We start from the raw sequence: 15829 nt of genomic DNA, 5'->3' as shown, positions 1-15829 counted from the left end.
AAGAATTACTGCACCAACAAACAAAGAATGCAAATTTAGATGGCACCTGCTAAGTAGCCCCACCATGCTATGGGTACCTGTTTTCCTCTTTTCTTTTTCATTTCCTAAATGCAGGGAATGGGATATATATGACAGGTCCCCTGTGGGATATGTATAGAAAAGCATAAATTGGAAATGAAAGGACTTGTAAATACTATCAAATGCAATAGAATATACAAATTCTTAAATGCAACAGAGTTATTTGTTAATAAACTAAACTTTGTCATTAAAGACAAATTTTCAATTTAAAATAAGAATTCATCAATGAATGAAATGAATTTTTAGTTGTGAAATTTCAAACAGTGATAATCAAAAGTAACCTAAATACAACTGGATCCCAATTCTTGAGTCCTTAATCCTTAACTGGCACCAAGGTGGTATGTGCCTAACAAGAAGAATTCAATTTAAGGGGTTAAGGGGGCATTGCATAGTACATTTGGAAAGAATGGAGGCTGATTAAGCTGATGACATTTCACCCAGAACCTTCAGTGGTTGTTTTTCTCTGCAAAATTACACACAAAACAAGTTGGTACTAAGAATATGAATAAAAAAAAAGGTTGAAGTAAGCAACAAATTATTAATCATATAAATGCTAACTAGTGAGGTATGGTACAACTACAAGCCATTCATCATTTTAACCTTGGAAATTCTTTGACAAAAATATTTATCCAACTACTAACCATTGTAATTCAAACAGTATCACTATCTTATCTGCTTGTTACAAAATATCTTATGCACGCTCGCTCGACCTTCCTGTCATCTACAAAGGCATAGTGTTCACTTTGGCAAGTTATCAATATTCTAACTCAGATTGCCACATGCTTGGGCATCTGATCAGTTGTGTAGGAGTCAATTCTAGTAAGCTCAAGGTGCCTTTTTATTTTTATTTTTTATTTTCGCAGGTAAAGTACCTCAAGACCTATGGTTCTTGTCAGAATCATATCGTAGATATCATAACTGATATGGATGTCAAAATTTTCAGTGGCCCTAGAAGCTGATTTAGGCATAATGCATGCAGGCCACTTTCCTTATCAAGCCAGAGCAGCTATGATGCTTCTGGGCTAAACGATAAGATAGCTATCACAAATTCACAATGACTCCATGATTGATCTGCAATATGCCAGCTAGAGTGATCGATCCCATTCCCAGTGTTTTCTCATGGCAAGTGTATGTGGGTTCAAGAGTTCCTCTTTATGCCTAAAGGATAAAAATCGATTGTAAAGTAATGAAAAAGTTGTCAGGGAACTTTCTCCAACTAAAAGAAAAGCAGGTCACAGCTAGGCTAAGAGGAATCCTCAAGTCACAGTGATGGACACTCACACTGATGTAGTTCAGCTTATAGCTTATTAGCATGAAAGTGATGAAAGACAAGAATTTTAACTACAAATACATAGCACAGAATGTCAATTTTCCATGGTATTAATGTGGAAGGGAGTTTTTAATAATTCATTTGATAGAGAAACAAATTTGTAGTCATGGTTCCAGTGTAGCTGACAAGACTAAATTCTGACAGTTGTCAAGCTAGTAAACCTGGACACCTCATGCTTGAACATCTTAACAAAATCACTAAAGCAAAATCTAGTTGAGATAATAAACGTAACAATCATACCTATAAACTAATCACAATAATAAGGTGATTTACATAAAATAAAACAAATATTATGTTATATATAACAGAACATATGTAAAATCATTTTACTAGAGTCACTTGCCCACAGTTAAAAAGAAGGGAGGAAATTATAATAGGTCCGATCAGCTCACATGCCTCAATTTTGGATTTTGTCATGATGAAATAAGTAACAATGAATATGTAATTTAATCTGGAGCCTTTCAGATATAGACTGCTGACAAAAATGGTGAGATAGTTGATCAGTGTAAATTTTATTTAAACAATGCAGAGCAGTAAAACTGTATACTGGTTAAAGAGATAGCATATGAGTGGGGAAACACACAATAAAAAAAATCCAATACTCATAATTACTAATTATTAGAAAATAACTATAAAATAAAGTCTCTGGTGGAGACATGCCTATACCATGAGTGGTGCCAAAAGACAGCATACGATCTATATTATCAATCCGCCCTTGTATGGATTTTAGAAGTGAATTCAGTGATGAAACTCTTTTCCTAACACTAGAAATCTTGGCAGCATGCTGCATTATGAATGGCAAAGGTGCATCTTCAAGTAACTGATCAAGTTCTGCCAAAAGAAAACAGGAATTTCAGGTCAGCAAACTGGAAACCTAGAGTACTAAGAAATTAAAACATTCTAGAGAAATAGGAGAAGCTTTAGCAGAGGCATTAACATTAAGCATAACTGAAGTACTGAACTGAAAAACTGAAATTATTGCATGTTAGCAAAGGAAACCCTAATTAGTATACTATAGCAGCAAGTTTGAAATGCTAACGAAGAATGCCAGAGAACAAAGTTTTTGTAATCATGCAGACACAGATTAGTTGTCTTGGGAGGAGTGTAGTTTATATATTTTTAAAGTCTGTGGAATATTGAATTGGATTTATGGCACATCTAACCTTTTGGCTCTGGTATTCACACTTCATAGTAAAACAGTATTTGCTGGAGGCTAAGAAATGCATCTTTCACAAAACTTGCTACACCATACCATATAGATGCTTAGTTCCTTATTCCACTGAGATGGAAATGGAATGAAGTCTGTTCTAGTTTTTTAAAATAAAATGGTTAAACGAAGGCATTAATTCAAATTAATATTCACTTTTCTTAGTAAAACATTCCCACACCAGGAGGCTATGAAATGAACCCTTTACAGAACTTGCCCATATGGACCATATAGCTTATCAGCATAACTTATACCAATATAAGAATTTTATATGAGGGTTAAAACAAAGGCATCATACCAAATTAATAACAGAATTGTCAGTTGCAAACAGTAATTTAAGAAAGAAAAAACTGGAAACAATTTGCCCATCAGGACCATATAACTTGTCGGCATAACTTACTTATTCCAGTATATGCATCATATCAAATTAATGACAGAATCATATTGCAAACATTAATTGAAAGCTTCCAATAATTTTATCTGGCTGCACCACAAAAGAAATCCTTCTTCCAATAGCAACTAAAGCACGTCAATGCCTATAATTAGCATTTATTAGGTTATCAAAAAAGATACAAAGAATGCCAAGACTAGAACCGCTGTGCAACTTTAGATACTTGTCCGAATCAAATCCCCGTGTACCTCCAGTACACAAGACAATGCATCTTCATAAATTGCACATTATAACTTTCTTCCCAGTGTACATAGAATAAAAAATATTTTTTCATCTCTTTATGCCTTTTCCAAGTTTCCAAAATATGAAGCTTAGAAAGACTCTGGCGGAATCTTTTGACCAAGTACTAAAGCTGCCTGCATTTCTCACTCAAGGCTCAGGTTTAAGTTGTTCCCAAAGCATCTGGAAGGGACAAACCTAGGAAACACATGCAAAATAGTGGGATTAACTGTTTCTCTCTCATGACCTCATAGCAAATTAATAGTCAATAGCGCACTATAGTGGCAACGTGGAGCGGCCTTGGGTCACTACGGGATTCCAATAGTGGAGCAGTTTTCAGTAGTGGCTGTCATAGCTGAAAGCCTGAAACTGAGGCCAAAAGTGCATTATTTCACTGCACGGCAGTGATGGGATTCAGAAACCATGTTTGAAGCCTTGTTCAAAGCTTTATTCCTGCAACATGAACTGCTCTCACCTGTTTTGACACAAAGTCACAAACCACCAAGTGCTCGCAGGATTGTCTCTAACATGGGTGTTAAGGGTTTGTTTTTTTCAAAAAAATCATTTGAACCAAACAAAAATATATATGGTTCAATTTGGTTTGATTTGAATGCAATATTGAATCCAAACTAAACCAAACCGATCTTTTGCGGTTCAAATTGGTTCAGATTGAATTTTTTATTTTTAACTTATTTTTATGACTTTTTAAATTGTTTTCAATTTAACAACTAACAAATTAAAGTAGAATCTAATAACCAATTGAGTCCTGATTAACCCTTGAAAATTATATTTACATAACCATAATTAATAGAGTAGTAAGAGACCACTCATGATAATATTTGCGTTACAAACTTATCATAAAAGAAAGTGCATTACAAACCATTCATAGGCAATTAATCATATACTGTCAATGTCATTGTCCAACAAACATTGAATCACATACTATCCTTATCAAAATTTCAAAATACTGTTACATAATGCTACAAATCAATATATTAATGATGTGGTTAGGTTTAGGTCAGTTTAAACAGTACTACAATAGGAGGTGAAAACCAATCCAAACCATAGTAAAATATTGTTGTTTTTCCAGTTTTTGGTTAGATCAATTTTTAACTTCTTTTTTATTGGTTAGGGAGTTCAAAGACAGGTTGGTTACGTTTTGGACATCTCTAATTTCCAGCCAAGCTAGTTATTTTCAGAGAAGCCCAGGCTTACCCACTTTTCCGTTTTGCACATACTCTTTTTTGTTGATTGTTTGCACATCTTTTATTGCTATCAGTTCTCAGAAAAGTCTTAAGAAAGGTCCTTGCCATTTCCCTGCTTCTGTTCTGTCATTCACGACCCACTCCTCTGTTTCTTTTTTCCTGTGTCCTCCTAAGTTATTGTTATGTTCTATTGCTCACCCCCTCTGTCCTATCTTTGTGTTTGGTTCTGAATTATTGTCTGTTTGTTTTTTGCATAAACTTCATTTTCACCCTTGAAGTAATCATATGCCTGAAGGCTTACACTTATTTTCTTGAATTTTGTTGTTATTGACTTGTGTGTTTAGCTTAAGATGCGAATTTTGATTATTGATTATAAATATCTTTCACTTGGTAATCTTTTATTTTTGAGCATTTATATATATTTGATAAATTATTTAACTAGTATCTATACTTGGAATAGCACCCATTCTGCTAACCACTATCCTGTTAAAGTGTTTTTGAAACCAGCTGCTATGTGCCACATCCGGTAGTCATAACTATGAGCAAAACCTCACAAGTGATAGTCGTACATTCAAAAAAAGTTAATAATCCTGTATTAGATCCTTCCACAGAATATGCTCCTTTGATACAATAGTAGGTTGGACAGAATAATGTTACAGTTTGATGCCAAAGTTACTACTTCACAAGTTTATAGAGTAGCACACATAATGATTTTCTCAGCATGTGCAAGTTCACTTGATCAGGTCAACACAAACAATATACAATTTGACAAGGACTTCAATTCACCAAGTAAATTAATTTAGTCTGTTGGGATTAGATTAGCTTATTTTAAGGTCCAAACAAAAGCTTTAGGAAGGAAACAAAAACCAGTAACCAAACATGCTCTAAGCCTATGTCCACAAGCAAATTTTTTTCAATTTCCACAAACCATAACACAACTCACTCTTGTATACTAAAAGTGTTAACAGTGATATGAACAACAGCAAATTCTTCCGATAATAATAGTTTTCGATAAAACATGGTAGAAGAGTCCAAGGGAGAAAAAAAATCAGAAAAACTATAGAAGTATTATTGACGAAAATGATGAGGAAGACTATCCATTAGACATAAGTGACGCTCTTTTTTAGGTTACCATGTTATTGGTACGAAACCACCGGCTTTGCTGATGACTAATCTCCACCGGAGAACTTGACTAACCACTTTAATTGGATTTTTCCTCTCAACCAAGTTTTTCCATCCACAAGGCTCAAACCCGAGACCTTGTTTAAAGGAACCGAATCCAGTATTACTCGTCGGACCAACGAATTGTTGGTAGTGCCTTTCTTATATTCAACTAACTATAACCAACCATCTAACTAAATAACTTCAATTTCCCAACCAATCCAACTAACATATATAACAATGATAATAACAAAAAGGAAAAGAAATAACCTACTTGCAATGCACTTCATACAAATCGAATCTAGGAATAAATTCCACAAAAAAAAAACAAATAACACAGTTGATAATGCTGAAAACTTAGCACGATGTCGTAGAATCAACAAAGAAAAAACGGAGAAATCGAAAGAGAAACCTCCGGTGAGACGATCGATGGCGGAAGAGAGATGGTTCTGGCTTTGGAGAGTTTGCTGAGCTCTGAAATCGAAATCGTTAATAACCGAAGAGAGCATCGAAGACAAGCCTTTCGCCAACACGTCGGAGCTCTGCCGGAGTTGATCGTCGCCGTCGGAACCGTGGGAACTCGAAGGCTCCGTCGATTCGACTACGACGCTGTCGTTTTCCTCTGCTTCCATTGTCGTTTGGTTCAGTTCGGTGCGCGGAAGGAAGTGATGCTGTGACTGAGAAGAATTGTTCATGTGCTTAACAACCGAATTGAACGGTATCTTTACTGAATCTTTTTTTTTTCTTTCAAAATGTTTACTGAATTTAATATGTTTTTACTCCTTTAAATTTGCGGATTTGTCTTTATTAGTCCCTAGTATTAAAATTTGTATTTTTAATATATTTTTTTAGTTTCTCTTATCGGTCTTGCAATACAAAATTATCTATTTAAACTAAACTGTAAAAAATAGTGAATAAAAGATTAAAATAAATATTTGCAAATTTAAGAACTAAAAAAATACAAATTTTAATTTGAAAGACTAAAAAGATAAATTACTAAATTTGAAGATTAAAAATATATTTATGTTGAAATGTTATATAAACATTAAATGATAAAATGATAAAATACAACTCAAAAGTGTGTATCTCATTTGATAACATAACACATGTAATGTTTCTGAGAAAGAGATGAGTTTAATTCATACAAATTATATTCTTTAGCAGGAAAAAGAAAATTTTAACCTTTAGATATGTTTAAACCTAAATTAAAGATTAATTTCATAATTAAATTGATTAAAACCTATAAGTATATTTTGAGTCTCATTGTCATTGAGAGGAAAAGATCATAATTATGATGATAAAAATAATAATGAAATACAATCCACTTAAAAAAAAGGATAATTCTTAAAAAATGAATTTAATAACTTTTTTAATAATTAAGTTAACCATCTTTTATATATAAAAGTAAGATTATTTTAGGTATTACAAATATTTATGTACACTGATGAGTAAATAATACTACCATTGATACATTAATGATTACATCCTTCCTTTCCCCTTCCATTGGTTTAATGTCTCTCACATACCTCTTCCTTTCCCCTTTCCATTACTCATCTAAGAAGTTTTTATTCCATTAATTCAGAATACAAATCGATGGAGGTTTTTGTTATGCTTCTTGTGGATACCTTATTTAAAGATGCACACGTTCATGCTTTGTTTTATTCTTCTCCACACTAATATGTTTCTCATTCAGTTTCAGTGTAAGGTATGTATGTTTTATTTCTCTCTCTTCAATTTTCTTTCTTTTGTTTCTTAGTAATGACAGTGGGAGAAAATAAGAAGCAAATTACTATAGACGTTATCTGGTTTAGGTCTTATGAGGTATTTTTTTAATAAATTTTGAATTTAAAAATTTTAAACATGTTCATACTTCGTTTTATTCCTCGGCATTCTTTTTTTTTTTTTCCTTCGACTTATGCAAGCTTTGTTTTTTCCCTCTCTAATCTTCTTTTTCTTCTGTTTTGTTTCTTAGTAATGACAACATGGAAACCAGTGACATGAGATTTTGGAGCACTTGAGCCACTAACATGGGAACAACAACCGTTACCATGGCTGAGGTTTTGCTGATCAGCGTCAACGACTTTATCATGTTCGTGGTCAATCTGTGTCGTCAGTCACATTATTAGGTCTTTATAAATATAGGAATACATTAGCATTTAGATGGTATTTGTTCTTTTTTTGTTTTTGAGCACTTTAAGAGAGAAAAGGAGTGTGTGAGTTCCTTAGCAGGAACCTCGAGATCACGATGGAGATTGATTCTTGTAAAGTTTATTTCTTTTTCTAGATTTACGTTCTTTATTGAGTTTTCTACTTTTGTCATGATCATGATCATATTCTTGTAGCAGATTATAATGAATTCTCAATGCTATCAAGTCAATTAAATTTCTCCTCTATCTCTATTATTATTTTAGAATTGATCACTCTATATTATATTTAATTGTTTGTTGATAATTGTTGTTCATAATTACAATTTCATTTTAAATTCACATAAACTATCTCACTTTCTTCTTATTTATTGCTATGTTTGACTCCATTTAGTTTGGATTTACTTATAATTAGGAGCAAGTTTTTATAGGAAATTTTATTAGGTTTTTATGTGTTTTTGCATAGCCTTAGTGCACCTAGAAGAGCATATGAAGTTTCAAATTTAAAAACGGATCGCTCAACGAGTAACTAAGCAAGCAAACCTTGTTGCCAAATGAAGAATTTAATTTAATTGTAATTTTGCTCAAGGAGCAGTTGCTTGCAAAGCGAGCAAATTGGTCTGTCTGAAGAAGATATTGGAAATTATTGTAATTCACAGCGAGTTATGCTTTTATGCAGAAAAGATGAAGCAGATATTCTCATCTTGTTTCAGACACTTATCATTGAAGCCATCAGGATTGACCAAGCGACAAGTAAACTTAAAACAAATATAAGATAAATGTTTTACTATATTGGGCCTTTGTACAACATAGAAGACCTTTTTTTCTAATAAATGTGTCCTTTTTTACTTTATAAAAACAAAAAAACATTTTTTTCGGATGGTAAGCTTAAAACTTAAGTTTTAGTTGTTTTATCCTCTAAAATGCACTTACGGCCTCCTTTTTACCACCATCTATTAAAAATATTTTTATGAACACTAAGTTTGAAGTTATAAACATTTGGGGTTTTGTGTCCATATGTCATGAATATAAACATTTTCTAGATAATAAATGTTTTGATGGATTGTGAATTTATAATGGAAAAAACAGACAACCAAGTCTTCCATATATTTTTTGTTATTAACATTTATTTTTAAAAAATTGACCGTATCTAAATCTAATCTAAATTGTATGTAAATCAAAATATATTTATAAAGTATATTGGTATGATTTAGGATCTCTTTGGCCATAGTCTAGTACCCTCTTGACCATGGCCTAGTGTATGTTCTTGACAAAATTAGAACTCGAGTATTCGACCTAGCTGAATACTTGAATCCTCAAGATTGTGTTTGACAAAGGTGAAACCTCGAGTACTCGATTAAGGCCAAATATTTGAACACCTCCAACCCTCTCAGACAAGACAAAACCTTAGTTCGGCCACAACCTAGGACCCCTTTAGCCATGATCTAGTACCCATTCGGCCACGGTCTAGTATCCACTTGGTCATGGTCTAGTACCTTTTCAGTCATGATCTAGTACCTTCTGGGTCACAACCTAGTACCCCTTTGGCCATGACCTAGTACCCACTCAGTCACCACCTCATAGAAGTTAAGTAATTTAGCTTATCTTATCTTAATATTAATTAATATTGTCAGGTAATCTTATATTGCATCCCCTTAATTAAGAGATAAAATCCATGGATCGTGAGACCTATAAATATGTGTATATAAAGAGTTAGATTCTCAAGGTAACATAGATTATTCTATTTACTCTCGTTTACTACGCTCATTGTTCTCTCTCTATATTGAGACCTAACTTGAACGTCAGAGTATCTCTTGTAAGTATCTTGTCCTTTAATGAATTATTTCACCAAGTATTAGAGAAGGACATACTTAAGAGAAGGACATAACAAGAAGAAAAGAATATTCCGTCATCTTTAAAGAGAAATATAAAGATAATATTTTTAGAAACAAATATTTATCTATAACTATTATAAAATAATAATTTCATTTTGGATCATTTTTTCTGTTAATATTTTCACCTTAACCAACAAGAGTTACATGAAAACTTTTTTACATTGGTATAAATAAAAATAATATGAGAGATACATTAATATTTTAACTATGTTAATATATTTTTAAAATATTTTTATGCATATATACTTATATATAAATATAAAAATAATTAAAAAATACATTAGAAACATGAATTATAAACTTAACATACGTGCAAGACATTAAAAATGCATCGCACGGGTCTACGGTCTTGCTATTATAAAAAGAATTAAGTTTATGAAATTTTATATGATTAAAAAATAATTAATACTTCAATATCGTAGTATTTTTTATTTATAAACATTCATTTAAAATATTAAGTATTTTTATTATTAAATAATATATCGATAATTTATAAATTTCTTAATTTCAATATAGAAAATCAATTGAATAATATCATACAACTTAATTTTTGGATTAATTAAATTTATTGTTTTAAAAATAATTTTGAGTTTTTACAAATTAAAAAACAAAAAATCTGATTTGAATAACCAGTCTTATAGAAAAATGTTTTTTTATATTTTATTTTTTAAAGCTGAAAAATAAAAAATCACAAAATGTTTTTCTTTATTGGTTAAATTATTTTCTTTCTCTTCTAATTTATTATTTTTGTTCAATTTGGTCTTCTAATTTTTTTTCATGTTTAATTTGGCGCTTTAATTTTTAAAATTGATTCACTTTTATTATTTGGTCTAGTGTTAGAAAATGCGTTTTTGTTTACTGAATAATAAGATCAAATTAAGTCAATTTTAAAAATTAAAGAATCAAGTTAAACGATCAAATTAAATCTAAAAATATAAATTAGATGACCAAAAGTTAATTTAACCCTTTTTTTTCTCTTCCACGAAAATGAAAATAATGGAACCGGATAGGGGATGCAAGGTGATGCTTGGGGTTGAATGTTTTTTATTTTCATTTTTAAAGAAAACAGAAAATAAAAATGTTAAAAAATTAAAAAATATTTTCTCTGAAATATTTAAAAAATAGGTCCAAAATTTAAAATAATAAATTAATATTTTCAATCTTTTCTTGAAAAAATAAAAACACAAAAATACCTTAAAATATTTTCTTATTGATACATGTTTTTAAATGTTAGAAAATTGAACATGAATTATTTTCAAAAAATAAGAATAAAAAATAAACATTCAATCTGAGCGCCACCCTTTGCGTTTGAGAGATCATTTTTTTTTTTTCATTTTCTGAATGTTTGTTTTTACTTTTTATTTTTTTTTGTTTTCCCCAAATGGCATATTCGTAATTTCAAAAAGAAAAAAAAAAAAACGTTTCTTTAAGCCCAAATGTTCGTGGCTTTGTTCGAAATGAGTCTGCGACTGAGAAGTGCGACGCTGCTGCAAAGTGCAAGCGGATTTGGTCTTCTTCTTTACTCCCAATCATTTCTCTGTAATCTCCTATCTCATTGTCGTATCGAATTTCAAGTATTGCTCTTCTTTTCCAATTGTTTTGTCTTCTCTGTTCTGTGTTTGTTTTCCCCTAATTTAATGCACTTTGTAGATTTTGTGTGAGCGCTAGCCTGATTTTTTTTTTCTAGTTGTTTTCATAGTTAGAGTATTCTATCGTGGATTAAAATTGAAAATTGCAGAAGCACAGTGCATGCAAAGATTTGGAAGATGAAAAACATACCAAGTATAATTAAGCCTATAACGTGTTTGTAAAAATGCTTCTGAGGAAAATAGTTGGGTTGGGTTTCCAAAACCAAAGTTTGTGTGTTTAAAACTGGACAGCCACCTATGTGGTGGACTTGTGGGAACAATGCTGCTGTGTGTGAGAACTGAGAAGCAAATATTTGCTGTGGAAAGTTTGAAATTGACATTTAACAATGACAATTTCTTGTTGGCTACACAACCTCCATCTGCTAATAATTTTTTTTTTCTCCTCTTTGACTCAAGTTACCTTACCTGTTTGCTTTTTATTCAACCTTCATTTTCAGTTTTTAACTTTCAAGAATTGAACTTCAAAGTTTAGGTTTTCTGGGGTGTAGCTTTTCTTCCCATACTTTGCATATGGGAGATTGAAGTCTAAATTAGAGTACACACGGACTGGGTGGGAGTTAAAGAGATCAGAGTTGGGAAGTGCAGAATAACACAAGAAGAAATATTGAAAGTGATTAGAGAATTAAAATGAAAGATGTTTTGTGTGTTCGAGGTTATTGAGCCGTAGGGGAGCTCTTGTTCCTTTGTGTGACAAGTATAAAATAGGCAAATAAAAGATGTCAAATGTACGTTTACTTGGTTGAGCTTAAAATGGGCAGATAAAATTAAGAAAATTTGTAAACAAAATTATCTTGCTCTTATTTTTTTTTTTATTAGTGAGCAGTGCCTTAGGCATATCATTTTTGAGCTTGCACCAGTGCAACCTGAGGCTTGGAATCTGAATTTAGAATAGATTGTCCCATTTTGGAAATGCAAACGAGATGTTCAAATTTGGTTGGTTGTGTGTAAAGTGTGATTTGCTGCCTTGTGTTATTGGGAGAGCCAACTTCCAATAATTATACTATTTTATGGCCACAAGTTTTGAGAGTAGAAAAAAGGCCTAAGCCCTTATAATAATTTGTACTTAACGAATTGGTTGTAAAGCTTACGTGGTCTAAACTCTTAAGCCCTTATCTGGAGAAAGAGTAAAAAAAATGAGGGAGAGAAGGTTTTTTCTGTTAAAAATAAAGAAAAAAAATGTTTTTTTTTAAGTTTTGTTTCTTTATTTCTCTCTCTGCTTTCTCTTTATTCAAACAACAAATATCTTTTTAACTATATTTGTTGTCTCTACTGATATCCATGCATTCAATATAGCTTGTTTGTTACCTATGGACACATGGTCACATCAAAGTGAACTGTGTCAGAGGACCAAGTTGCCGTGTGGAGCCCTGCCTCAACTACACTTGAGATAACAAAACTCTATAGAGATTGAATAAATTGTCTTTCACTTAATTATGCATCACCCCTTCATGGCTCATTTAGTCAACACTAGTGTTTCAAAATAACTAACGTAGACATGATTGATTTGTGAGTTGTGGCATCATAATTTTGCTCTACCAGATTTTAGCTGGTTCTAAATGTGTATACTTAAATTTGTTTAATTGATGTTTTGACCCTGAAACTAATACAGGTGCAAGGATAAGTGTGTTATCTATCTAAAAACACAAGATGTCAGCTGGGCCTGGACTTGAATCTCTAGTAGATCGTAAGACACCTTTATATATTTATGTTTTGCTTTGATGTTTGGAATTGTATGCATTGCCATATTATTTTTTGCGCTTATTAAGTATTAAAAACAACTATTTAAGTTAATGAAGCATTAGCAACTATTTCTTCATCAAAATGTGTTTCCGTTAGATATGCCTTAAACCATGCTAGCAGTTGCTATATTTTACTGAATCTTTTGGTTGTTGACAGAGACAATTTCAGTCATTACAAATGATGGACGAAATATAGTGGTAAGCTTTAGTATATGAACAAAATTACTGTTTGTGTGTTAATAAGTGTCATTGCTCTAACTTCTAATTACAATGCTTTTTTGTTCAGGGAGTCCTGAAAGGTTTTGACCAGGCAACAAATATTATTCTTGATGAGTCCCATGAACGGGTTTATTCTACAAAGGTATGATGAAGTTATGCAGTTGCAGAAAAATTCCTTCAAAGATTCATGACTCATAACTTAAATGAACTTAATATTTATATTTAGCTTTGAGACTTGGCCCCCTAAAATGAACATTCTCACTTTTGAGGGTAAAGTAAGCTCACATCTTTATCATTCAATGTTTTCACGGCTAAGATTGTCAGTTTTCATTATAATGTTCTTTAAAATATTAAATATAAAACACATAAAACTTATACCTCTTGCCACTTGTTCTCTCTCTATTAGATGACATGCAAGGTTACCATGCAGCATTAGATTCTGCATAAGGCGATGGGTGCAAGATCCATGTCTACTATGGTAGATGTTAGATATATCTGAAACCAAGAGGCATTTGTCTATGATTAAGAAAGACCATTTGTTGCGAAGCTGGTTTGTAATCCCAACAACAACAACAGCCTTATCTTCTTACGAGAGTCAGTTACATGGATTATATTATGCCATTGAGTTTGCTTAAAAACCAAATTCTCAAGCATACTATTCATCATATGACCCCTTTTAGTAATTTGCTCAATTGTCTTTCTTAGTCTCCCTCTACCCTGTTTCACAGGGCTAAAATTCATGCAATATACTTCATCAATGCCTCTAGTTGTCTTATTTTTTCTTGCCCAAACTACCTTAAGTCCTTAACTGTCATCTTTTCCTCAATAAGTGCCATACCAATATCCTTCATATATAATCCATTATAACACTCATTTTTGCTAGGGTTACTCCCTTTTTTTTCCCCCTCTTATTGTCCCTTTAAAACCCATCATTTGCTACTCTAGAGTATAGTGATCGTATAGCAATATGATAAAACTTTCTTTTGAACTTGGTAGGTAATTTGCAATCATAAATTGGCCTATGTCTTTCTCCATTTTAACAACCCAACTTGTATCTTGCATATAACATCATTAATTTTTCCATGATTTTGTGATGTTGATCTCAAATACTTAGAAATTTGTGGTATGACATTCCAAATTTTACCTCGAAGTCACTTTCTTTTATTTCTTTCTAAGTTGAAATGTATATCCTCACTCTTACTCTTACTAATACTTAAGTGAAAACCCTTTGGCTCTATAATTCTAACTCCCAAAAATTAACCCACTTTTTCAGGCATTAGAAGTTGTAAACTTCCATCCATTTGATTTAAAATTTTTTACTGTCTTTTGCATTAAATCAATGTTTTCACTGAGTTTTTTTTGTTCATTTGATAAATATTTGTCCATTATTATTGCTACTTCTATCTTGAAAATTTTCTGTGCAATATTTGCCTCAGCTTCAGCAATGGTTGTAGCATTGTTTTTTATTCTGTATTGTGCTCTTCTCTATTTTGTATTATAATTGGATCCCTGAGTGCAAGTGACTTTGTGTTTAAGGGAATTATAGTGCAACAAATGTGAAGAAAAATGAAGTGGAAGAGGGACTGTTAGATTAACAATGAGTAGGATGCACTAAAGCCTTTTGATTTTGGGGTAACAAAGTCTAGCTTGGTTGTCTCCTGACGCCTCATTGTGTAATGACGGAACATGTTGGAGAATGGGTAGGGACTGGGGTGAAGGATAATCTTCATCTGTGCTTTTTGAGAAAAAATTAAAAAATTACAATGAAAAAGTGGTGATCAGTGCCATTAAAACATCGAACAGGAAAGATGGGTTTACTTCCTTTGGAAGAGTCAACTTTCTTGCTTTGAACAGATCGCTATACTAGGAATTGTCAATTCTTTCTTAAATTCGCTCTACCATCTCTCCCTATCATAACTGTGGCTTTGAATCTTTGATTCATTTGAATTTTTATATTAGCTGCAGATTTTTTTTCTTTAAAGTCACAGTTTAAGCCTTGCACAATTTTTTTCTGTCTGATGTCATCATCATTCTTGTTTCTAACTACAGGAAGGTGTGCAACAACTTGTTCTTGGTTTGTACATCATCAGGGGTGACAATATGTATGCCCCCTTACTCCATTTTTCAATTTGTGTATCATATATATTTCATATCGTGACACTATTTATATACACTAAAACATGTATGGTTTCCCTTTGGTCATTGCAGAAGTGTTGTTGGTGAACTGGATGAAGAACTAGATTCTAGTCTGGATTTGTCAAAACTCAGAGCTCATCCTTTGAAACCTGTTATCCATTGAAGTGAAATACTATGTGCCGGATTTAATGAATGTATGCCTACTTGGTGGAAACAGTCTTAGATTTGCGGCATTGTATACTAGAGTACGTTGTGAAACTCTATAAGAATATGCAGACAGCATAATATTTCTAATATTCTGATTCTGTTAGCATGTAAGTCTTGTCAAACAAACAAATTCTGAGACTATTTGATGTGAAAAAACTATCTTCTATTTGGCCATTGTTTTACATATAG

At 32.1% G+C, this 15829-nt stretch overlaps 2 protein-coding genes and 1 long non-coding RNA gene across 5 annotated transcripts; 2 read left to right on the top strand and 1 right to left on the bottom strand.

The window, feature by feature from the left end:
* Positions 1–243: 243 nt before the first annotated feature.
* Positions 244–6378, bottom strand: LOC100527746 (uncharacterized). 2 transcript variants are annotated; one of them, NM_001249852.2, is given in 3 exon segments: positions 244–541; positions 2069–2239; positions 6064–6348. In NM_001249852.2, coding segments are annotated over 3 exon segments (471 nt in total). In that variant the 5' UTR covers positions 6347–6348; the 3' UTR covers positions 244–524.
* LOC106799640 (uncharacterized) lies at positions 6233–8062 on the top strand. Its single transcript, XR_001389328.3, has 3 exons — positions 6233–6369; positions 7234–7356; positions 7624–8062. It is a non-coding gene; the product is annotated as an uncharacterized lncRNA (long non-coding RNA).
* A 3029-nt stretch (positions 8063–11091) lies between these two features.
* Positions 11092–15806, top strand: LOC100809048 (sm-like protein LSM8). Of its 2 annotated transcripts, none has more exons than XM_003531459.5 (6): positions 11092–11229; positions 12949–13023; positions 13236–13276; positions 13365–13439; positions 15347–15399; positions 15506–15806. In XM_003531459.5, exons 2-6 carry the CDS (start codon positions 12987–12989, stop codon positions 15594–15596), a joined length of 297 nt encoding a protein of 98 aa, XP_003531507.1. In that variant the 5' UTR covers positions 11092–11229; positions 12949–12986; the 3' UTR covers positions 15597–15806. The 2 variants fall into 2 exon arrangements, with proteins under 2 accessions (XP_003531507.1, XP_014634533.1); XM_014779047.3 differs by having other exon boundaries at positions 11136–11264.
* The last annotated feature ends 23 nt before the right edge of the window (positions 15807–15829 follow it).

Source organism: Glycine max, chromosome 8 (assembly GCF_000004515.6).
Source record: "Glycine max cultivar Williams 82 chromosome 8, Glycine_max_v4.0, whole genome shotgun sequence".
Taxonomy (NCBI): domain Eukaryota; kingdom Viridiplantae; phylum Streptophyta; class Magnoliopsida; order Fabales; family Fabaceae; genus Glycine; species Glycine max.
The sequence above is the reverse complement of the archived record's forward strand: the minus strand, read 5'-3'. Positions and strand labels throughout refer to the sequence as shown.